This window comes from Cloeon dipterum, chromosome 4 (genome assembly GCF_949628265.1).
Source record: "Cloeon dipterum chromosome 4, ieCloDipt1.1, whole genome shotgun sequence".
NCBI classification, from domain to species: Eukaryota; Metazoa; Arthropoda; class Insecta; order Ephemeroptera; family Baetidae; genus Cloeon; species Cloeon dipterum.
In genome coordinates this window covers 10,194,457-10,216,411 of record NC_088789.1, presented here as the reverse complement: position 1 = coordinate 10,216,411, position 21,955 = coordinate 10,194,457, and the positions used below count along the sequence as shown (strand labels likewise).

General features: G+C 38.7%; 5 protein-coding genes and 1 non-coding gene across 9 annotated transcripts; 3 read left to right on the top strand and 3 right to left on the bottom strand.

Annotated features, from left to right (window-relative positions):
• Positions 1 to 68: 68 nt before the first annotated feature.
• On the top strand, positions 69 to 6,568 carry LOC135944711 (delta(24)-sterol reductase-like). Of its 2 annotated transcripts, none has more exons than XM_065491842.1 (11): positions 69 to 243; positions 4,281 to 4,505; positions 4,613 to 4,768; positions 4,825 to 4,930; positions 4,986 to 5,104; positions 5,163 to 5,257; positions 5,395 to 5,563; positions 5,621 to 5,764; positions 5,822 to 6,019; positions 6,073 to 6,248; positions 6,302 to 6,568. In XM_065491842.1, exons 1-11 carry the CDS (start codon positions 235 to 237, stop codon positions 6,453 to 6,455), a joined length of 1,551 nt encoding a protein of 516 aa, XP_065347914.1. In that variant the 5' UTR covers positions 69 to 234; the 3' UTR covers positions 6,456 to 6,568. The 2 variants fall into 2 exon arrangements, with proteins under 2 accessions (XP_065347914.1, XP_065347913.1); XM_065491841.1 differs by lacking the exon at positions 69 to 243 and adding an exon at positions 4,136 to 4,213.
• TRNAS-AGA (transfer RNA serine (anticodon AGA)) lies at positions 757 to 838 on the top strand. The gene has a single exon. It is a non-coding gene; the product is annotated as a tRNA-Ser (tRNA).
• On the bottom strand, positions 2,058 to 3,653 carry LOC135944714 (uncharacterized). The gene is made up of 5 exons (XM_065491847.1): positions 3,504 to 3,653; positions 3,333 to 3,443; positions 3,061 to 3,281; positions 2,931 to 2,988; positions 2,058 to 2,502 (listed from the first exon to the last, which is right to left on the bottom strand). Coding segments are annotated over exons 1-5 (744 nt in total). The 5' UTR covers positions 3,506 to 3,653; the 3' UTR covers positions 2,058 to 2,150.
• spin (Protein spinster) lies at positions 6,554 to 14,294 on the bottom strand. 2 transcript variants are annotated; one of them, XM_065491840.1, is made up of 9 exons: positions 13,896 to 14,294; positions 9,948 to 10,144; positions 9,455 to 9,606; positions 9,091 to 9,294; positions 8,802 to 8,936; positions 8,262 to 8,523; positions 8,108 to 8,206; positions 7,774 to 8,047; positions 6,554 to 7,430 (listed from the first exon to the last, which is right to left on the bottom strand). In XM_065491840.1, exons 1-8 carry the CDS (start codon positions 14,149 to 14,151, stop codon positions 7,775 to 7,777), a joined length of 1,578 nt encoding a protein of 525 aa, XP_065347912.1. In that variant the 5' UTR covers positions 14,152 to 14,294; the 3' UTR covers positions 6,554 to 7,430; position 7,774. The 2 variants fall into 2 exon arrangements, with proteins under 2 accessions (XP_065347912.1, XP_065347911.1); XM_065491839.1 differs by having other exon boundaries at positions 7,807 to 8,047.
• A 502-nt stretch (positions 14,295 to 14,796) lies between these two features.
• Positions 14,797 to 17,525, top strand: LOC135944713 (BTB/POZ domain-containing adapter for CUL3-mediated RhoA degradation protein 3). 2 transcript variants are annotated; one of them, XM_065491846.1, is made up of 4 exons: positions 14,800 to 15,231; positions 15,295 to 15,554; positions 15,611 to 15,862; positions 15,928 to 17,525. In XM_065491846.1, the coding sequence occupies exons 1-4, from the start codon at positions 15,066 to 15,068 to the stop codon at positions 16,129 to 16,131; spliced, it is 882 nt and encodes a 293-aa protein (XP_065347918.1). In that variant the 5' UTR covers positions 14,800 to 15,065; the 3' UTR covers positions 16,132 to 17,525. The 2 variants fall into 2 exon arrangements, with proteins under 2 accessions (XP_065347917.1, XP_065347918.1); XM_065491845.1 differs by having other exon boundaries at positions 14,797 to 15,554.
• A 102-nt stretch (positions 17,526 to 17,627) lies between these two features.
• Positions 17,628 to 21,791, bottom strand: CysRS (cysteine--tRNA ligase, cytoplasmic). Its single transcript, XM_065491838.1, has 13 exons — positions 21,650 to 21,791; positions 21,263 to 21,433; positions 20,802 to 21,200; positions 20,603 to 20,749; positions 20,406 to 20,546; positions 20,140 to 20,350; positions 19,838 to 20,079; positions 19,539 to 19,772; positions 19,339 to 19,480; positions 18,368 to 18,582; positions 18,155 to 18,317; positions 17,895 to 18,097; positions 17,628 to 17,839 (listed from the first exon to the last, which is right to left on the bottom strand). The coding sequence occupies exons 2-13, from the start codon at positions 21,347 to 21,349 to the stop codon at positions 17,717 to 17,719; spliced, it is 2,307 nt and encodes a 768-aa protein (XP_065347910.1). The 5' UTR covers positions 21,350 to 21,433; positions 21,650 to 21,791; the 3' UTR covers positions 17,628 to 17,716.
• Between the last annotated feature and the right edge of the window lie 164 nt (positions 21,792 to 21,955).

Below are 21,955 nucleotides of genomic sequence, written 5' to 3'. Positions count from 1 at the left end.
GGATGACTGGAAAATCTATTAGAGTTCACAGTTTGCTACGCCATCTGTGTACATTTCTGAAATCTTTAACACCGAGAGTGACTATGTTTTCGCAAGGGTTCGGTGTGCCGTGTCGTTGGCTGCCAGGCTGAAGTGGGCTGAAATGGAGAGGAAAGCTCACTCAGTGTTGTTCAAGGTTTAATTTAGCGGTGTAAAGCATTTCTACATAAGAACTTCGGGGTACTACATAGACAGATGGCCAAGGTGAGATGCCCTAATTTTGTTCGATTGAACCGATTGGACTGACAACTTGTCAAGGTCGGAAAGTGCGGGAAGTGTTTTGCTTGTCGTTTTTCACCGGATTCAATTTTTGCGAAATTCTAATTTCTAGGTTACTGTTAGAATACAAAAATCAAGTTGTTCTGCTGCAAAATCTTACCCTTCGTCTCTTTTATGCTATAAATTGGGTTATTGTTATGTATTGCGATTTACTTACGATGTCTGCATGACTGTCAAGGAATGATTGCGAAAATGTTCAGTGCTCGATTTCTCTTGCAAGGGATACGGACCACGCTTTAAATAATATTCTTTGAGTTAGTGTGTAAGAAATGTGTATTATAATCAATTTGAATGCTAACTTACCATTTAAGTGTGGTAACTATTTTCTGACTTTTTTGCTGTTAAATTTTTTGTTGCTGTTGTGCAATTTTTTATTTTAGATCAACGCTAAACCTAATTCAAATCAAGTAAGTTCAATGCACATAGCTTTTTTATTGTGCAGTCGTGGCCGAGTGGTTAAGGCGTCTGACTAGAAATCAGATTCCCTCTGGGAGCGTAGGTTCGAATCCTACCGACTGCGAAATTTTTGCTCCAGTAATTAAAACAAATTATAATTTTAGATTCAAAATTTGGTTTATTACGGATCAGCAGGGCAATTTTAGAAATAGGCGACCACTCGAGGTTGTGCTCATATTGGGAATAAATGAATGAAACAAGACTTCATCCTCGTTGTTCTATTGAATTCGTCGTTTTAATTCTCGACTATAGTTTCGACGTCAACCAGTACGTGTCGTCCTATATTCATGAGGCAGTTGAGACCAAAAATTTCTTTGGAGCTAGCCTCAACTGCCTCATGAATAGGACGTACTGGTTGACGTCGAAACTATAGTCGAGAATTAAAACGACGAATTCAATAGAACAACGAGGATGAAGTCTGTTTTCATTTATTCCCAATACAAATTACAATATTCAAACGGGATATTCAAAGGGGATATTTGCGGTTGTCGAGTTATGGCCTGGACCCTGGACGTTCAAGTCTCACTTTATGGAGAGTTTATATGGCTGTGTTAAGTACTATGAAAATCTTGAATTTGTAAACTGAATACAGACTAAATTTTCCTTCTTGTGAAAGAGGATTTTTTAGTCTATTATTTTGGCTTTTTAATTCAGCGACTATGAGTGCTAGTGCAGCAAAAAGCGCAGCAATTTCGGAAAGCTGATGAAATTTGCAATTTCTAACATACCTGGTGATGTTTTCCTCTGCCAAATTCCCAGAAATATCGTTTCAAAAATTGACTCATGTTTACTTGCAAGTAAGTGCAACCCGGGGAAAAATTGAAAATAGCCAAAATATAGCTCGATTTTATGGAAACTTTTTTTTCTGCACGCGATTTTCCCATAACAATTTTCGGATGGAATATTTTGCTGAGTAGACTACAAAAATATTAAGTATATTATTAGATCTGACCGAAATTTTAGATTACAAGGCAGTTTGAAAGTTATTAAAAATTTACACTTAAATTACTGCTAGAGGTGTAGGTCTTGCGAACCATAAATAATGGGAAACTATTTCTTTGGAAAATTGTCATCTCTTATCAAATTCTATTGAACGGTTGCGTAAACAGCACCATAATTGAGATTGAAAGCTGCTCTGCTAGACATAATATATTTAATTTTGACAAGTATTTTTGGGAGCTAGTTTTAATAATAATTTCATTTCAAGATTCTCCCTTGCAGTTGAAAATCTCATTATATTCGATCTTTATTATAATTTTTCTCTCTTTTAGAATACGGGTGAATCACTAAAAAAAGTCGTTTTTATTGCTTCAGTTGAACACTTCTATATATTAAGTGCAATTGAGAAAACAAATGGAAATCTCATACATCTCAAATTATTTAGTAAGACCATCCCACCAGGTGCTGTAAATCTTGTTGATGGATTCAGGTACTAGTGCGTAGATGGTAACTTCTTTGAACATCTGGTAGACCATCATGTTCCAGTCATAGGCGATGGGGTAGTTGTAGAGCCTGTAGTGGGAAAAGTACTTGAAACCACCCTCCTGCGTAGGGTCGACAACCACGCCGTGCACCCGTGTCACATTAGCAGGCATTAGTTCCGCTGGCACTCTGACGATCATTGAGTACCTATCTCCCGTTGTCACAGTGCTTACAAAGTTAACTGATCCGTCATCTCGCAGCATCCCGTAAGGATGCTTCCACAAACGAACCAAACTTTGTTGGAATCTAAAATGAGGAAAAAATGAACAATTTGTTATGTTCTAATCGTTTTAATTTTTGTCAGGCGGTGTTACGTCATTGAGTAATAATGATGTTTTCGCTATCGCTACGTGATTACGATTAGGTTAATTTAAAATAAATGGTATTTAGCGAGTTCAAAATCAGCTGAGGCATCAAGTTGACAGAGGAAAGATTTTTAATTCTATTTTCATGGCAATGATATAGTTCGTAATTCAGGGTTTTCTTAATTGTTTTGACCCACTTGAAAAATCTTATATTTTTTCAACGTTGCCAAGTTTTTTTCTGCGATGAGCACGCTCTCTACGCCATATTCTGCCCATAAATATTTAATACGTGAGTATCTGCACCGGGCATTGTGAATTTCCTTTGGGTTAAAGCAAAATAATATAGATGCGTGAATGTTTCATATTTACCTGTTGAAACGTACTTCCAACATTCTTCCCTCTTCATTAGCGAAGTAAACTCGGATATCTTAATAGATAATAGATTTTTAATTAGTTTTCCTTGACTCGGGAAACTTAAAAGTGAAAATTCAACACGTACTTTCAACATCATCATTGTCAGGGATGCGGATTTCCTCTGGGGATGGCGGTTTTGCTGAGGGCACGTAGATCTTCATGGTCGTGGCGTTGATTTCAACCATGTACGTTTCTTTTACTGCGTCGGATACTCCCTTAAGTGTGACGGTGAAGCCCATTATCGGCTGTTCGCTAGGCATTGATTCGAAGTTGGGATATTGCAATGGCGTTGCTTTCACAACCTCTCTTTTGGTTCAAAATTATTACAGAATTGTCTCTTTATCAAATTGTAACTACCCGTATGCAAAGGCTTTCTTAAATTCTTCAACACGACCAGTCTCGCCCTTGAAAGTGAGGCCTGCAGCGAGTGCACATAGTGCGAGGAAACAAACCGCCCTTGCCAGAGTCCTATCAGTTAGATCAAATTAAGATATTACATAGGAAAATTGCAAACAGCGGTGTACTTACATCTTACAGCTGAAAGAAAAGACTGCTTCCAATGTTGAGAGGCTGTAAATAATGAGATACTTTGCTTATCTAATCCTGCGTCCGATAGCACAGACAGAGGTGAGCTGATTGATTGAAACTCGAGCTGCGCGCGGGTTTACAAAGTCGGTGTTATCTACAGTTGAACCAATTAATGTAGCCTTAAATGCTTTTGAATTATATGTTTTTCTCCTACTTAAATGTGTAAGTAATTAGTAAAGGCTGAAAATAACCATCACAATTTTACCTATTATGGCCCAATCTCGATGAATATTGTGTATACTCACTTAGTAGGACTCTTTGCCATAATTTGAAGCCGCCTTAATGTGCCATTACCCTAACCCTTTGTTTCATAACAACATTTAGATTGGTGATTTACTGATCTTAAAGTAATTTTTTATATTGCATTTTTAAATTTTACTAGTTAGAGCTTATTTTTAAATGTTTAAATGGTTTAAATAGTAATAATTGATGCCACTGAAAAACATTAAGATTTTGTCAAATGAGGCATAATATTTTTGAGAACTACTTGTTTTGATTAATGATTGATAATGTTTTAAAATAGAACACTACAAACTCATTACAGGCTTCAATGAAATGTCTTTGTGCCAAAAATCATTAACTAAACCATGTGTCGTTCGCTAAAAGATTTTTATCGGCGCTCAAAAATACTTCATTTTTATCTTCTGCAGGTGCTCTTGTCAGCACGATCTGGTGTATAAATCTGTCTACATTCCATCACGTCTTCCTTTTTTACAGGCAATCTCGCGCGGACCGCTGGCGGCCAGAGGCTTCAGGATGGGCAAAGGCGACCAGTTGCTGGAACACGTGTTGATCAAATATCGCTGGCTCTTTGTCTGCTTTTTCCTGCTGCCAGCATCCTTTCTTTATGAACTCTGGAGCTACTTCAGAAATTTAATTGTCTTCAAGCTGAGCAGCGCCCCAGGAAAGCATGCGTCTAAAGTGCAAAAAGTGCAACAACAGGTAGTCTTTGCAAAGAGGGCAGAAACGTTTTTTTTTTAATTTTTACTCGCTCTGCCTTTGTATAAATATGAAAACTTTTTCCCTAACAATTATACATATTTTTTCAGGTGCGGGAATGGAATAAAAATGGACAGCAAGGCCATATGTGCACAGCCCGGCCAGGATGGCAAACAATGAGCTTTCGACAGGGAGTGTACAAAAAGAGTTTTTACAAAGTGGAGGTCAACCTTGTTGATGTCCTGGAAATAGACACAGAAAATAATGTGCAGTTCATAATTATTAAAATTTCTTAGAATTTAAATTAATTACATAATCACAGACTGTTAGAGTGGAACCTCTAGTGTCGATGGGGCAGCTGAGCGCATCATTAGCACCTCTTGGTTGGACCATTCCAATTGTTCCTGAAATTGACGACTTGACAGTTGGTAAAACTATAAGGCGATATGATTTTATCCATAGCCTTACACTTGTATTTCACAGGAGGGTTGATCTTGGGTACTGGCATCGAATCCTCTTCTCACCAATTTGGACTTTTCCAACATATTTGTGAAGAATATGAGCTCGTCTTGGCTGACGGAAGTCTGGTCACCGTGACGAAAGTATCAAAGACACGGTTTTTTTAAATTATAATTTCACATTTTCATTTGATTTGAGAAGGATTCTGATCCAGACCTGTTCTATGCTGTTCCATGGTCATATGGCACCCTTGGTTTTTTGACCGCTGCTAAAATCATGATAGTGCCCTGCACAAAGTAAGAACTGAACTATACCTAAAGGATTTTTGAATGATATCCATTGATTTTTTGTGTCCCATTATTGCAATTTGAAGCTTATTTTGCTAATATAAATATACTCTATGAGTATTAATTTTATTTTTCTGGTTGTGCAGGTTTATAAAATTAAATTACAAGCCAGTCTACTCCTTAAATGACGCAGTAAAGGAATTTTCTGAAGCATCAGCAAGCAAAAATCAGTTTGTTGAAGGAATTATGTTTACTTTGAACAAAGGAGTGATCATGACTGGAAATATGATCGACGAGCCTCAACCAGGCGACAAGGTTTTTTCACAAAATATTTACTTTTTCGCGTAATTTTATAAAATCAATATTTTCAAGGTGAACAAAATAGGATTATGGCACAAACCTTGGTTTTTCAAGCACGTGGAAAGCTTTTTGGTTACTGGAAAGACAGCAAGTGAGATACTGCCTCTTAGGGATTACTACCATAGGCATACGAGATCAATATTTTGGGAACTGCAAGTCAGTGTCTTCTCTATTTGAATCTCTAGTGCATTGTAATATGTGTGCTCTTCTCAGGATATAGTTCCGTTTGGCAATAACAGGCTGTTCCGATTGTGCATGGGCTGGTTGATGCCTCCAAAAATATCTTTCCTGAAGCTCACTCAGACCGACGCAGTGAAGAGACTCTACGAGAACAATCACATTATTCAAGACATGCTTGTGCCCATTACAAATCTCAAGGAATCCCTGCAAATGTTCAATAAGGAAACAAAAGTGGACGCAAAATTTTTAATAAAAAAGGGGCATTGCAAATTCTCTTTTCATAGGTGTATCCCATTTGGCTTTGTCCTTTTAAGCTACCAGCTGACCCTGGAATGCTATGCGCACCAAAGGAAAGAATGTTTGTTGACATAGGAGTATATGGTGTACCTGATCCTAGCGTCAACTTTAAACCAATGGAAACGACAAGGAAAATCGAAGAATTTGTGCAGAAATGTGAAGGGTGAGTGACTCCACTTAAATTTTAAGTTAAATATTACAAAGTTCTCATTGCAGATTCCAGATGCTGTACGCGGACACGTACACAACCAAGGAAGAGTTCCGGCGGATGTTTGACCACACGCTTTATGACCGTGTTAGAAGCAAACTTGCCTGCACTAAAGCATTCCCAGAAGTTTACGACAAAGTAAGCCGAGCTGCTCGGTACTGATGAGTAGCGCGGATAGGAAGTGCTGCCCTTTTAACAAATTTATTGTCACCAAAACTTTATACTTGTTGTGAATTAATTTGATTAAAAGAATTATCAACTGTTTGATACTATAATGATCCATTTATTCCATACAACACAAATTTTGATACGTGTAGAATTTCCAATTGCAAACATTCAAAAGAGTTTCGACCAGGCTACCTTACATTACAGTACAATTTGTCAGTTCCATTTTAGCATTACTTATTTGTGTTGAACTGACAATGCGTTGGCCAGTCCTGTTTAATTCTCTAGGACAGTACACAAGGAATATCGTTCATAAAATAGGGTGAAGGGCATGGTAAATTTTGAAAATGAATCAGTCTTCCAAAAGATGACTCACTGATGAACGGATCCCTTTTTCAACTAAAATCGAGTTCTTTTTGAGCAACAATGTGTACTAATCAGAGACTGAGGAGCGGGTTTCATTTAACTGATAAGTATCAAATGCGGAATAACGATCAAATAGGTAGTCATCACGTATCTAAAATTACTACAACACTAAAATAATAATAGATTGCTCTTAGACTTCATAACAAAACAGTTAAGCACTGAGGAACCTCTATGATTGATTGCTTTGATAAGCAATGACGTGATGTTGAAACGTGTTGTTATGTGACAAACAATACATATAGGCACCTTTATATATAATTTAAACAACCATAAATTTGAATAGAACAGCCTTACCGATCAGCACATGCGTGCTTTTGCCTTATACATGTGCAGCGCATCTTCAAACAGAGCATAACAGTCTTTGAAAGTACTGATTGAACTGTACTGAACAGCTGCTGAGAACAAACTATACAAGATCAAAATCAGTCAAAACTACGCCACAGCTCCAGCTCGGTTTCTAGCTGAGGTTGTTTCTTCTTTGATGAGTTGTCGTCACACTTTCCTCATCAGCAAAAATATTTGTAATTCCTTGCTCAGGCATGTCATCTGCAATCAGATCAATCGCAAAAATAAAAAAGATGTCACCATGTCTATAAATAATAGTTAACTGCACACTTGATTTGTTTATGAGGAAATGTTGATATAATTTGGAAGATTTTCATACTCAAAAATATTTTCAGATGATCTCCAAAATGTGTCGTTGCTGATTGGCTGATAATGAATATTTGAGTTACTCAACAGGAATTACATAACAAGACACAAGATGAAAGGAAATATGTGCCACATATGCGCTTAACATTTTAAAAGTCACTTTTTCATAAAAAAAATTTAGCATTCTTATTTCTTCATCTACTAAAGGTGCTATAGTAAGACTTGAATATGTGTTTACATCAAAGTATGTGCGCTCGTGAGATGGACTTGCCTGATGCTGCGAGGTCTGCGCTTCGTTTGTCGGCTACAATGTAGAGAGCCGTGAGGAAGAAGAAAAGACCTCCAACAATTTCCACAAAATTGGTCGTGAAGAGGGCGTACTGCAGACTATGGAATTTGACTGAGTGGCTGACATCGTTAATGAGGCCAGCAGCCGCTGTGACGTTTTCGGCTGTCAGCCCAGAAACATCGACATCAGCGGGAACAAGTATGGTTTTGAAGTACTCTGACATCTGAAATTATTAAGTGGGCAAGTGAGACGATCTGTCGGTTTGGTACACCCTAGTACTCACAAGACCAATGAGATACGGGCTGCCTGCGTCACCCAGAGCGTGGGACAGAAGAATCTGGAATGCTTCCGCAGTTGATCTTCTTGTTGGCACAACAACGTACTTTGGAAAAAACTAACTTAGCACGAGAGTAGATCGCGTATTTGTCGAGACTCACCAACAAGATGTCAGCAACTATTGACCAGTTTAGGTTGAGAGCAACCTCTCCCAAAAAGATGAGTGTGTAGCACAGTATTGCGTTTGAGGTGACAGTAAGGGAAGCAGCAAACAGAAGAGGGGCACTGATTAGAAGGCCGACTGCACATATCAGTGGGTCCGCTCTTGGATAGTTGACTCGCAGCTTCTGGGCAAGTGTGGCTCCCAAAGGTACGCCAACAATGCCAGAAAGCATGGTGATTATGCCGAACGTCAATGAGACACTGAAAAATTACAATAAAAGTTTCAAATCAATTATAATTAATAAATTTCTTGATATAATGATATCAAGATATTAAAACATGGAGCAGAAATACATCTTTGAAAAAATCCTCCAAGGCCACGGAACCGAATAAGCAAAGGAAACTTGTTCCAGTCCAATTGTAAGTCCGTGATGAAAGTGCACAGAGATAATTAGAAAATGTTTTGTTCCTTTCCCTTTGGTGCATCATGCCATAAATAAGAGAATCGACAAAGGTCGTTGCACCAAGCAATTACTCACTCTGCTAGTTTCATGTTCTCCTTGCCAGGTTGCAGTTGCATTCCATTGAGAATGAAAATCGGTCCCCACCATGACAGAGCTCCAGCCACAAACGCGACACAAGTGAAACCAAAAGTTGACCACATAAAGCTGCGACTGCAAAAAGTAAACCACAAATTTTAGAAACTCACTGCAAAAAGAGGCGAAGCATGAAATCAACTGCTTCTACGTCACAGTATCATACGATAGAAATAAATTATTTATTACATGATTAAACCAAGAAAAAATCAGTGAAATATGGTATTCTTACTTGTTTACGAGATCTTTGATGTCAGTTGCATAGTCGGTATGATGGAGCTCAGTGTGACCTTCCGCTTGGCCCCGCTCAGGGTCAACCATAACGAAGAGAATGAGGAGGACCGCGATCGCACCTAGAACGGGGGTCACTCGAAGGCCCCAGTGCCAGCTGCCTCCAAAGTGAGCTGTCTCGGACCCCACAATGTAGCCCAAGCCACTAAAACAATTAGATCAAACACTATGTGAACATCCTGGTCGAAATATATCTGAAGGGGATTTTACGTTAAAAACCATTAAAAAATGGTTAATTTGTTTTGGCTTCAGGCTTACAGGTAAACGTAACACGCATGCTAGAAATTATGATGTTTAATTCTTACCTGCCAACGGGAATGGCAAAGTAGAAGAGGGCGAGCATTTTGGACCTCAAGTCTTTGACAAAAAGGTCACTGATGATCGTGGGCGCGATGGTCGAGTAACTGGCTTCACCTATGCCCACTAACGCCCGCATAAGCAGGAACCAGTTGTAACTCTGAAAATAAAATACTTCTTAATTATTTTACTCGAAATGGGATTTTTTGCTGAATTTATCAGGATTAATTAAATAAAACAGCCAAGCAGAGCTATTCACCAGTAAGACTATCAATACTTTAAGTATTTTAAGCTTAAATATCAAGGCTCCTGGTTGTTGACCCTATAGAGGGATCACAAATTTTTTGGGGTAGACAGCCAATCTCGTTAAGCACTGACTAAACTTAATAAGCAAAAAATTCACTCGAGGGATAAAAGCTTCATCAGAAGCCTAAAAAACGCACGTGTACGTCACTGAACTGTTTCACATGTTTATACAATAAGTGGCGCAGTTCAACAAACCTGCATGAAAGATCCCAAAAGGGTAGTGAGGCCCCACAAGAATACTCCGAAGGCCATGATTGCTCTTCGGCTGTAGCGGTCACCAAGGTAGCCGAAGAGTGGGGCGAACACCATGTAGCTGATGACAAAGGCGGTCTGTAGCAAGCCACCTTTGTCGTCGCCGACGCTGAAGTCTTTTTGGATGTCCTCCAGCACACCTGCAAAAGAGCAACATTTGAACTTTTAAAACTTGGCTCGAGTCTCAGACTGAAGGAAAAATATGCAGACATGCAATGACGTTGTTCAAATAGAATTGGTGATCTTTATTGTCATTATTTACGATAAAATGCAATATTTCTTTCTGAGCATTGAATAGAAAGTTGACATCTGACAATGAGTGATGCTTTGATAACAATAGATTTTACCGCTACTTATTTTTTATGCAATTCAAGATAAATTGCCAGTCGTTTTAGCTCTATGATAAGTGTATTCAGTGTCTTCAAAATTCAGAAAAATGAATTCTTTGCTCATATATACCATGAAACGTCCCGGGATCAATATAATACTCCGCATTCATGATTGGAGCTATATGCCGGGTTGATAACTTTGTTTAAATATTTGGTTTAGAGCTATGCTATCTACATAGTTGCCACATATAGTATATGCTTACAAAACCGGATATGGAATCAGTCAGCAAAATATATTATTTTAATATATATTCGTATTATTTTCTAAGTTTCGATTGAGTATTGTTTGGTATAATGACAAGAAGTTATTATTAATTTACCGAGGAGTATAGATTAAATACCTATTAACACCTAAAATACAATTACAACAGCTTAATAGTTCTTATTTTTTCAAATAATGACTTACTTATTCATACACTTGAAAGCAGAGTACATAGTTTAATTTTAATTATTCCGGAGGCATTAAGATGTGAGACGGTATAGCGCAGGAGACATTAAATTAATGTGATTTTTCACTATATTAGCACTGCCTTGAAAGAATAAAAATTCTTTCCGGTCGGAAGTTTGTTTCATTTAGGGACAGCCTTGTACTGTGCGAAACGTATCCTCAAGGCGGATATTGACGCCGCAAGCGCCAACAACGCAGTTGGTCAGTGAGGAAAAAAATTGTTGAAATCTCGGAAGTTTTTAAGCCAGAGTTATAAAACGATGAAAGTTCTTCAACATTCACGTTCGCCATCTTTGTAAGACACAAATAGAATTGCCACGAAATTTATTTAAAGCAAACTTTCAGATTTACTTTGATATCATTTTATTAAATAGTTCAGTAAGAAGTGTCATTGGAATAATGACATTGAAAATCCAATTTGATTTAGCTTTGGTTTTTAATCGGATTTCCGACTGAAAAAATCGAACAATTCCATACGATTAAAGTAACTTTCCCTTGTAGTTTTATAGCAAGTGTAGCCTCCATTTTTTAACATCTTTAATCCCACCGATGGGGAGGAGGAAGGTTAATTCAATGACAAATGTGAATTTCGGTTTTTCGTCTTTCCCAGAACGATCAGCAAACCACTAAGAGGGTGACAAGATGCCGCAAATTAGCTTTGTAGACGGGTGAGGAGATCAAAGAGTTTCTTAGAAAAAATTCATTTCGTTGTATGCCTCGATTCTTTCACTTTCAAGAATGACATAACAATCTAATCAGAAAATTTCCAATTTAATTTAAAATGTTCCTATTCTTTGATTTTATATTAGTCTGGAATGCCTACCTCTTGCGAGTAAAATCGGAGTTATTGTTTTAGGAAGATTTGCATGAAACTACTCTCTTGATTTTCTATTTTCCCGTTCATCACGTTCTGTTTTATCACAATTAAAACAATGAAAGGAATCCGCAACCATCGCGCATGTTTTAAAAGCTAAGCACGTAAACACCTGACAATGAGAAGGTCCAAGGAACCGGTTATTGCGTTGGCATCCGAGAGGGCCGCTCAGTTATTGGCTTAGAATAATTTTAACCATTCTTTGCTGCAGGGTAAATAACCTCGATAATCACGCCAAACTATTCTCAACAAAATTAACAAGCGCGACAAAAAACCCATCATTCTCGCACTTTCAATATAAAAGCGGGGAATCCACGCATTTCACATAGAGTGGATGAAAGGCGCTCTTGACGCTGAAGTGAAACTTAAGTAAAAATAATTGTGGTGCTAACTTTCACTTGGGAAGTTGGGATCGTTAGACTCAGCAGACGATTGGCAAAGAATATTTCGCAACATATTTAGAGGACAGTCAGATACCCATGACAAAATAACTACAATATATTGTTTGTTTGTTATTATTTTTAGATTCAAAAGTAGTTTTACTGCGGTTCAGCAGCGCATGTTTTTATAAGATGTTTTTCTAACTGAAAAAGTTGAAATCTTATTGTTAGTTAGTCTGCTTCATTTGCACCTATACCAACATATTTTTTAAATTTACGTCAGTTGTAGAGAAAAATGAAAACAACAAAAATGGGCCACTAATAAGATATTGATCAATACTGCGCATCTTTATTCTGCAGAAAGTGAGGTGTTCAATTACGATTTAATTAACCTCGTCAACATTGATATGATAAGAGAAACGGCTAGAAATTTGTGTAATTATCAACCGCATCAGGCCACGTTCGCGTCGGCAGACGATAAGCGATAAGGCCGATAAGAGTTAAGGAAAAAGGATGGCGTGTTGGATAGGGCGTGTGCCGCCGGCACGGCAAAAATTCCCCATGAATGAAATCCTTCCTTACGAGCCGGCCAACCAGCAACTTTACTCCAGCTCACGGCCAGAAATATTAACAATAAGAGAAAGGTCGTTCAAAAATAGCGCAGGCAGCAGTGTGTGCGCGCGCGCGTCAATTGCAATTTATTATTGTCCCTATTATTATGCATGATGAGTGCGACGTGCATACTGAAACTGCAATAAAGCACGTGTTCTGAGAATGCAAGACTGACGATTCAATGCTGGTGCCGCCGATGGTGGCTACGGTTAGCTGGCAGGCGGCGGCTCAATACCGTGGTGGCGTGCTGAGGAAGAAAATTGCAGCGGGACACTGCATTGGCTATGTAGGCCGGGCCCACGGTCGGCTGAGCGCCTCCTGATTGGCTGGCGCTCATCGCACCACCGCATGCGAGCAGCGCCGGAATAACCGTCGCACGTCACGCCATGCGTCTACGTCTGCCCGCCTGACGTACAGTCCTAGAGCGTATCAATGTTTGCAATTCCAGACCCAAAACAAATATAATGCTCATGATGGACAGCTTCATTGACGCGAAATAGAAAAAGGTTCGCTGACGAGAGGCTGAACAATCAGCTGACGTGTGTGAAATGAAAATGTTAGAAATGAAAGTGACCGCCAAGGTCGTGGCTCAACACCCACGGACACCAAATGTATAATTTTGGCAATTGGGCCACAGCCGACTATTTTCGCATATGCTGATTCGAGACCGCCCGGCCTCGATTGTTTATCGCCCGGTCCACCTGTTAGCTTTAACCAACCCTTACGTGACGGTGCAAGAATCGGGTCACTTGTGCCGTGACTAGAAACGGAAAAGTATTTTCCGACAAAATGCGTTTTTCCAAGAGCATTAATTTCATTTAACTTCATGTATAATTATAAAATAAAGTATATATTCAGTGAGGGTTTTCACTTTCCTCAGTAAAGGTAAATGAACATTATCTATGCACCAAATTGTACTAACGATTAAACAGTTTTCTAAAATAGCAAAAATATCCTATGGAGAAAAAATAAACATGCGAAACATCTAAGCATTGCACTAAATAGGAAGATGTTCTTAAATGAGATTCTGTTGAACATTTCACTTGATTACATTGAAATGAAACATCCTAGCTAAAGATAAAAATATTTAAAATTTTAAATTATGTTTTGCTACAAAGCCGCGCCCCTTTCATGCAACCGGTCCCTAATAGGGGCACGTGCACCTAAACGTCCAGAACATTTCTTCACCTGCCACGGTGAATCTGTCCATGTAGTTGATGAGGTTGACGAAGCACAGGATGGCCACGGTGACCCATTGTGACCGTGTCACTCGAATGTTAATTGTATTCGGACGGGGTGAAGGGCTGCTGTCGCTCGGGTAACCGTCGCTCTCGTCGCCGCTGACGAGTTGCTGGTTCGAGCTGTTCGACGGAATCCCTTTCGGCTCCATTTGGAGAATTTGCAGCGAGTGCCTAGCGTCTAAGGGATTCTTCTGCGTTGGCATTGCAGCTGCACAAAACACTGACTGAAGAGCTGGCTAAGACCAACATATTTTCAACCCGGCAGCTACTTCAGGCGGCGAAGGAGAAGGAGAATTTTACGTGTACAGACGTGGAACACACCCACCGCTCTATTTCGGAAACAGCTCACAGTCAGCAGATCCACCCCGCCCGACTCAAGTAGTTCTCATTATCCAAGCGTGGCGGCAGCACTGCGAACGAATACCTAAAACAACTAAAATTTTGTGAAAACTGTGAAGGTAGCCACCGTTGTCCGCTCATTAGATATTCTTCAATGAAATAATAAAATCCATCAACAATTTTAGAACTTAACAATACATACATAAGCATTAACAGAAATCGAATCGAGATTTTGCGGTTTGTTAGGATCGTGTGAGCTGTATAATTTTCAGCCTTTGTTATAGAAAAAGTACAATACCGGTAAGATTGGAAGAATCCAAAATTCATTTGCATTGGCTTTGCATCAATTTATTACAAAGTTATTTTTTATATTAACAATGTATTTCTGTTTTTTCTTTTATTAATAATCAATAAGATGAAAACTTATTTAGTTTGGAGGTTTGTGCCCGTTTGTGTCTAATGTAACCGTACATTGTGTATCGATTTTTTTCTGCTGGCTCACCGGCTGCAAAATCCATTTTTAATTGAATGACGGACAAGGCCGACAGGAGGCTCTATCCGTGTTATTCATCGTTCATTCCATTTTCCTTGTGTGGTTCCCTTTGAGTCAAGTGCAATTTTTCGCAGTGGATTTTGCAGCTTGAATATCTAACCCAGTTAGAGCAGTTGCGTTGACTGATAAAACTACAAGCAAAGCTACTAAAGCGACAGTGTTTCTCCTCTGATTGATCACTCGTCCGAAAAAATTCAGAAAAGCAGCGTGCTAGATTGCTCGACCATGTCGGGTGATCACAAAACAGTAATCAAAGGCAATCCTTCCCAGTATGTGAAGCTCAATATAGGTGGTTCGTTGCATTACACCACGATTGGCACACTCACCAAGCATGACACCATGCTTAGGGCAATGTTCAGTGGGAGGATGGAAGTCCTCACTGATTCTGAAGGTATCACATTAGTAGAGAGAAAACTAACAAAATTTGCTAATAGGTTTTTAACTCTGCTTTCAGGGTGGATTCTGATCGATCGCTGCGGGAAGCATTTCGGCACAATCCTCAACTATTTGAGGGATGGCAGCGTTCCTCTTCCTGATAATAGCAAAGAGGTTGCAGAGTTGCTGGCTGAAGTCAAATATTACTGCATCCAAGACCTGATCGAAGCGTGTGAGATGGCTCTCTTGAAAAGAGAACGAGAGGCTGAGCCAATTTGCAGGGTGCCTCTCATCACTTCTCAGAAAGAAGAGCAACTGCTCATCAATTCTACGGCTAAAGTATTATAATATAATTGAGTGTTGCTCACATGATTGTAATAATTGCTTTCATCCAGCCAATTGTGAAATTACTGATCAACCGCCACAACAACAAGTACTCGTACACTAACACATCAGATGACAACCTATTGAAAAACATTGAACTCTTTGACAAGCTCTCCCTAAGATTCAGCGGAAGAGTTTTGTTCATCAAGGATGTGATAGGATCTACTGAGATTTGCTGCTGGGGTTTCTACGGACATGGCAAAAAAGTCGCTGAAGTCTGTTGCACATCCATAGTGTATGCCACAGACAGGAAAAACACTAAAGTAATATTTTTTTATTGAATGAGTGACATAATAGAATGCTGAGGGAACCACATGTTAAATTTCAGGTAGAGTTTCCAGAAGCTAGGATCTATGAGGAGACCCTGAACATTCTTTTGTATGAAAATCGCACAGGCCCGGACCAAGAACTGATGCAAGCCACGTCCTCCAGAACCGCGGTGGCAGCAGGCATGACTTCTTACACCAGTGATGAGGAGGAGGAGCGATCTGGTCTTGCCCGTTTGCGATCTAACAAGCAGAATAACCCCTAGCGCAACTGCCTCCCCCCACAATCGGGGAGGCCAATGCAGAGCTTGTTTCGCTTGTGAGAAACTCACTCTTATCGAAACCTCGACGGTTTTTGCTGCATTGTTTCGAATGTTGCCTCCCATATCGTTGATTTCCCATGTCCAAACTGGGTTTATTTCTTACTGTATGCACATAATCGCAGTTCCTAAGTCGTTATATAATTTGCTAATTTTATTACAATTTTTACAAGAAGCGTTAATCCTCCCTTGAGTTGATTCCTGGCAGCGATTTTGCCTTAATTTGTCCCGTATGAAAGAGAATGCAGCTCGAGCTTGTAAATGAAGTATAATCAACATTGCTGTTGCAGAAACTGATTTCACTGTTTCAAATAGACGCTCTTAAACAGTAAAAAAGTGTTTATAAAGATCTCCACCAACTATTTTGTATGTGATCTTTAACTTGTTAGGCTACAATTGGACTGATCTCGATTTGATAGTAGAAGTATTATTTTTAGGTCAATGAGATCAGTCAAATTATACCTCAAAGGCTCCGTGCAAAAATAAGAAAAGCCATTTTTAAGTGTAAAATCACAACATGCAGGGAATGCATTCAAAACTGCCTCACCATTCAAACAAGCGAACAAAGTATTGGAGGCACTATTCATTTTCACTCCACTTTTGAATACATTCCCAAGTTGGTGCAAAATTTACAATTTATCTAGAACTGATAAAAAAAGTTGTAATTTTTCATATAGTCCAGAAAATCATTATCACACATATTAATGTTGGGTGTGCAAATAAAATCCAAAGTAACATTCAAAGACTGCTTGAGAAGAAACCTCAACATCAAGGTTTACCTGAATCAGAGGGTTCTGCTAGATTTTGTCAGCTAACTAACAAAATGCAAAGGGCTTTAATTGTGATATTGGAAAGTTAGGAGATGTCACTCGTAACATGATTATTCTGTAAAATTTTCTACTCGTGTATTTAATTTAATCAAATGTAATAGCTTACTTAACAAGAGAAATGACAAATTCCCAAACACCTAACTAACTTATAATCTTTGGTGTGCCAAAATTCTATGTGCAAAAACCGCAGCCTTCTTGCCCCCACTCAGTATTCACAAGGATGATCGTAGCATGTGAAACATTCCTTACTCCATGATGGACCTTGGAAACAAGTGTGCCAGTGTACAGTATTAAAACGAATTTAAACCCACCCGAATATATTCAAATTGTGAACACCAAATACAATAAGTCAGACAGGATTAGATGATGATTGTGATGAGCGATCACTTCAGATAATTATCTGCTAGAGCAGAAGCTGGAGTGATACATGTAAAGTTGGTCAAGTCTCATAATTGAATATTTGTAACTGGAATATTTTAGCGCATAATAAATTTAAGAAATCAACAGATAGCATAATTGTTTTATTACCATCTTTCTTATATTTTCCCTGTCTGAAGAATTAAGAAAACGTCTAAAGAGTTGATGTTGAGTTTTTATAGATAAATTCAGCAGTTAACAAGTTAAATGAAATTACTTTATTCAAAATGAATTAGTTTTTCAGCATCCTCGTGCTTCTTGTCCCAACCTGAAAGTGAATGAACCTACTTTTCACTCTCTTTAAGATAATCGTTATATTTCTTCTCTTGTGCTTGATACAGCTTAAGCAATTTCTTTTGTTGGCCTTTGCTGATTTCTTTCCCCTCCTTATCATGAGTCGGAATACCCTAAATGAATAGTTTGGGTAAGTGAAATCGAAGCAAAAAATATTTTCAATCAAACCTTATCATCGAATTGGGAATATTTATCGGATTCCTTCAGAAACATCTCAGAGGGCTTGATCTTTCTTTGTTCCAAAAGAGCAGCTTGTTCTGCCTTTTTTCTTTCCTTTTCAAGCTGTTTGGCCTCCTCTTGCTTCCTCTTCAGTTCTTTCTCCCTCAAGAGCTCTTCTTTACCGACTAATTTAATTCCAGCAGGATGGCCAGCTAATTTTAAATACCTCAACAATACAGGGCTTTTCAAACTAGTGTCATAGACAGTACCTTCTTTATCTTCCAGTCTGACGCCTACATTAGGTAGTGCATCATCTCGCAGCCTATCGCATTCCTTAAGAATGGCCACAGCTTTCAGTGTCCTGGCTTCAGTTCTCACATTTTCCCTGAACTCGGCAAGAATTTGGAGATATGGCATCACCAATTCTTCAGTCTGCAATATTTTGTTTAGGTTAACAGCACAGACAAGTTTAAACTCATTACGTTTGAAGCACCACTTCCAGAAATGGGGAATCCAATCAAGTTGTCACCAGATATCACGCCAAAGACCTTCATGATGCGAGTGATATACTCGGCAACATTTTTTAGCAGAAGTCTATTTGGCTGATCCTGGCTGGCCTTCTTGGACCTGATGTAGTTGTTGCTCACATTGACCATTTCTCGGATTTCTTCTATGACACTTCTTGTGTCAATGTTGTCTGCAATTAAGCAAAATAATTTATGGTTCAAAGTTTCATTCTGCTAAGGTATGAGGACGCAACACTGACTAAAATTATGAATATTTCAGTTATCTAAGGCAGCAAAGAAAATTAAGATTTTAATAATTTTGGACCAGTATTTCCAAGAAGCTACATTTTTTAGGAAAAAAAACAAAGCATTGCAACAAACTGTGTTTTGCATTCTTGACACAATTTTTCACATTATTTTAATTACATGTACTATAGAAGTTCATAAATACTTAAAGAGTAATCCTAATCGCAAACGCAATCGGCATTAAAAACTAGTGTTGTAACCAGTAGAATCATGTAAATTAAGTTCACCGAAAGTCTAAAAGTACTGCTACTGGTTTAATTTCTCCCAACCACCTGAAGCGAGAAGCAGCGCCCGGAGAACGTGCAGTGCCTGCCCCAACGGATATTTTTTGTAAAAGCTGCGATGGAATATTTTTGGTTTTGGTTTGCATTGACGGATGACCAAAATTTAAATTTAAAATTTAGTCCTAGTGCCACCATTCGCAAAAATATCTATTAAAATAATGTATTTTATCATAATATTTACTGTTTTATTTGACACCAAATGTGAACCTTTTCCAAAAAAAAAGCGAAATGACCCAAAACTGGCTGTTTTTATGTGAACAAAAGTGGTGCATTTTGCGCATTTTAAAATTAGAATTGGCAATAAATCGAAAATTAATATTTACTAAAAGCTGTTGGTGATGTTTAAAAATCTCTTACCACAAAGAGCATTATGAATTGTCGATTTAGCCACTCCAAAACGATTGTTCAACTCAAGCTCAGCAGCACCCCACTTATCAAAAGTGTCCAAGGTAGTTCCTCCTGATGAGCGAGTCATGTCTTTGACGTTCAAGAAGAACTCCTGAAATTTCAATACGCTGAATAGTGGTGTGTTTATTTCAACCGAATGTAAAAATAACCCCAAGATATTTCTCAAACTGGGTTGCTTGCTCCATGGTGCTGGCACTGTAGTCCAGAGTGTCTTTCCATGAGTGCAGCAAGAATGCAAGTCGTAGCTGTCGGGCCGTGTTGCGACTCAAGGCTTCACGTATGGTGATAAAGTTCTTTAAACTTTTGGACATTTTGCAACCAGCAATGGTCAAATGTCCTGAGTGTAAGAAGTAACGAACCCAGTTGTCATTGTTAAAGTAGGCCTACAAAATGGGAAGTTAAATAATGATTCCACACAAAAAAAAAGACATGCAAAATGCTATCGCACCTCAGCCTGCGCCAACTCATTGTCATGATGAGGAAACTTGAGGTCTACTCCTCCAGTGTGGATGTCTAGAGACTCGCCGCAAATTGCAGAGGCCATTACTGAGCACTCAATGTGCCAACCAGGCCTGCCAAGTCCCCATGGCGACTCCCAGGAAGGCTCCCCAGGCTTAGAGCTTTTCCACAGTGCGAAGTCAACAGGTGCTCTTTTCTCTTGCAACTTGTCTTTCGAAATGCTCAGGTCACCTGCAGGAACAATATTATGTATTACAGAAAGAACCTACAAGATGATTGTAAATCGCTCACCCTCTCCCTCCTGCAAACTTTTTTCATCTCCAAAAGCTTCTGGCACAAGTTTGGCATAGTGATGGCCTTTCTGTCTGTCGAAAGCCTGAACGTCAAAATACACCGAGCCGTTGGACTCATATGCAAATCCATTTTCCATGACTTTCTTGGTGTACTCGATGATTTCAGGAACATATTCGCTGACACGAGTTAGAACATGGGGGGGTTGGACCTAGTGGCACGTAGTTATTGAGTGCTGCTATGAAATAAAAATATTTTTAACTTACATTCAGGGCATCCATGTCCCTATGATACTCTGCCTCCCAATAACGAGGCAGTTCCGAAAATATGGAATTGTCCTTCACTGTTGCGCCAAATTTCTTGTCAAGCCAATTAGATATTGCATCTTTGGCCTCAGCTAAAAAAGCCTGTAATTAAACATATTTGATTTTTTTAATTAATAAGTTAAGTCAATTTAACATACTGCTTGCTTCTCATTGATAACAGTCTCATTGTTACTGAGGAACGCTGCCTTCAATTCCTTGAGGACTTCAGAAATTTTGACCATCATGCCTTTCAACATAGTCTTCTTGTCCTGGTCATCAGTTCCATTAATGTTATCGAGCAAAGCCTGAATATTGGTCAATTAATTTAAAGACACTTTGATTTCTGATGATACATACATCAACAACACTATCAGCATCTTCAAGGATTTTGTTCAGGCTGTGGCCCTTGTTGACGTACTGGTCATACAGATAGTTCTGACGAGCACGCTTGATGATCTTGTCATCAATGTCAGTGATGTTCATCACATACATGACATCGTAATTGAAATAGTCTGTGAGGACTCTCCGCATGATGTCAAATGAAATGTACGACCTGGCGTGTCCCATGTGGGAAGCATCATAAACTGTTGGCCCGCAGCTGTACCAGAGAACTTTCCTCCCATTCTGAGGCACAAACAGTTCTTTTTGTCTTGTAAGGCTGTTGAAAAGTTTGAGTTGAGGCTCAGAAGCTCCTTGAGGTGGAGACCATGCTGGTTGGGTTCGTTTTGCCATCGTCGATTTTTTAAAACTAAGGATCTTTGAAGAAAAAATATACCATGGTTATTTTGGTTATTTTCGTCGTTTAATATAAAATTTACCAATGAGATCTTGTTCAGTCGGTTGACACCAGGAACTGTTGCAAAGGATTCTAAGATTCTACTGCGGAAAGCAGGCTTAAATATCATTAAGCGTGCGTGGCTGCGAGAAAAACAGCAATCAGCAACTTTTCTTCGCACACGTCAAATTATTTACTATTGCATCAGCTAAAACTGAAAGTGATAACAATTAATATGTATGTAGGCTACATATGCATGTGATTAAGATAATAGAGGGTGAAGCTTTTAAGGGCGAGAAATTTTTCACTATTTTTAAATCGTACAAAATTAGTGTCTCAAATAAATTTCAACAGTTATTACATAAATGCAAGTACATACATAGAAGCAAAGATGCTTACTAATCCGATTAATCCTAAACTACCTTCGTACCTATTCCTCCGTTTCCTCCTGACCACCAACTTGAAATACACCTACACAATCATGTCATGTGCATGTGGCAAAACTGTTACTCAAAACATTAATGAGAAGACACGCCTCCCTTTGCTAATATTTTCAATTCATACATACTCACTTTCAGAGCAATAACAAAATTTGCTTTTTATTATGAAACATACCGCTTACGTTGTAATGAGTAAACATAGCATAACTTTGAAAATGACCAAATAATTAGCAATAATTTCACTCACTTCAGATAAGAAAATTAAAAAACTAAATTGAATCTACCGCCAAATAATC

Coding starts and splice junctions, on each gene's coding strand:
- LOC135944714 (XM_065491847.1), bottom strand. Junction 3,282..3,332: donor AAGAAAGCCTTTGCATACGG/GTAGTTACAATT, acceptor TTGAACCAAAAG/AGAGGTTGTGAAAGCAACGC. Junction 2,989..3,060: donor TGACAATGATGATGTTGAAA/GTACGTGTTGAA, acceptor TTATCTATTAAG/ATATCCGAGTTTACTTCGCT.
- LOC135944711 (XM_065491841.1), top strand. CDS start 4,151: ATGTGTCGTTCGCTAAAAGATTTTTATCGGCGCTCAAAAATACTTCAT. Junction 4,214..4,280: donor TTCATTTTTATCTTCTGCAG/GTGCTCTTGTCA, acceptor CCTTTTTTACAG/GCAATCTCGCGCGGACCGCT. Junction 4,506..4,612: donor TGCAAAAAGTGCAACAACAG/GTAGTCTTTGCA, acceptor ATATTTTTTCAG/GTGCGGGAATGGAATAAAAA.
- spin (XM_065491839.1), bottom strand. CDS start 14,151: ATGCCAACGCAGAAGAATCCCTTAGACGCTAGGCACTCGCTGCAAATT. Junction 8,048..8,107: donor GCCCGTATCTCATTGGTCTT/GTGAGTACTAGG, acceptor TAATAATTTCAG/ATGTCAGAGTACTTCAAAAC. Junction 7,431..7,806: donor CGCAGACCTCGCAGCATCAG/GCAAGTCCATCT, acceptor ATCTGATTGCAG/ATGACATGCCTGAGCAAGGA.
- LOC135944713 (XM_065491845.1), top strand. CDS start 15,066: ATGTCGGGTGATCACAAAACAGTAATCAAAGGCAATCCTTCCCAGTAT. Junction 15,555..15,610: donor TCATCAATTCTACGGCTAAA/GTATTATAATAT, acceptor GCTTTCATCCAG/CCAATTGTGAAATTACTGAT. Junction 15,863..15,927: donor CAGACAGGAAAAACACTAAA/GTAATATTTTTT, acceptor GTTAAATTTCAG/GTAGAGTTTCCAGAAGCTAG.
- CysRS (XM_065491838.1), bottom strand. CDS start 21,349: ATGATATTTAAGCCTGCTTTCCGCAGTAGAATCTTAGAATCCTTTGCA. Junction 20,351..20,405: donor GGGACATGGATGCCCTGAAT/GTAAGTTAAAAA, acceptor ACGTGCCACTAG/GTCCAACCCCCCCATGTTCT. Junction 20,080..20,139: donor AAGTTTGCAGGAGGGAGAGG/GTGAGCGATTTA, acceptor TTGTTCCTGCAG/GTGACCTGAGCATTTCGAAA.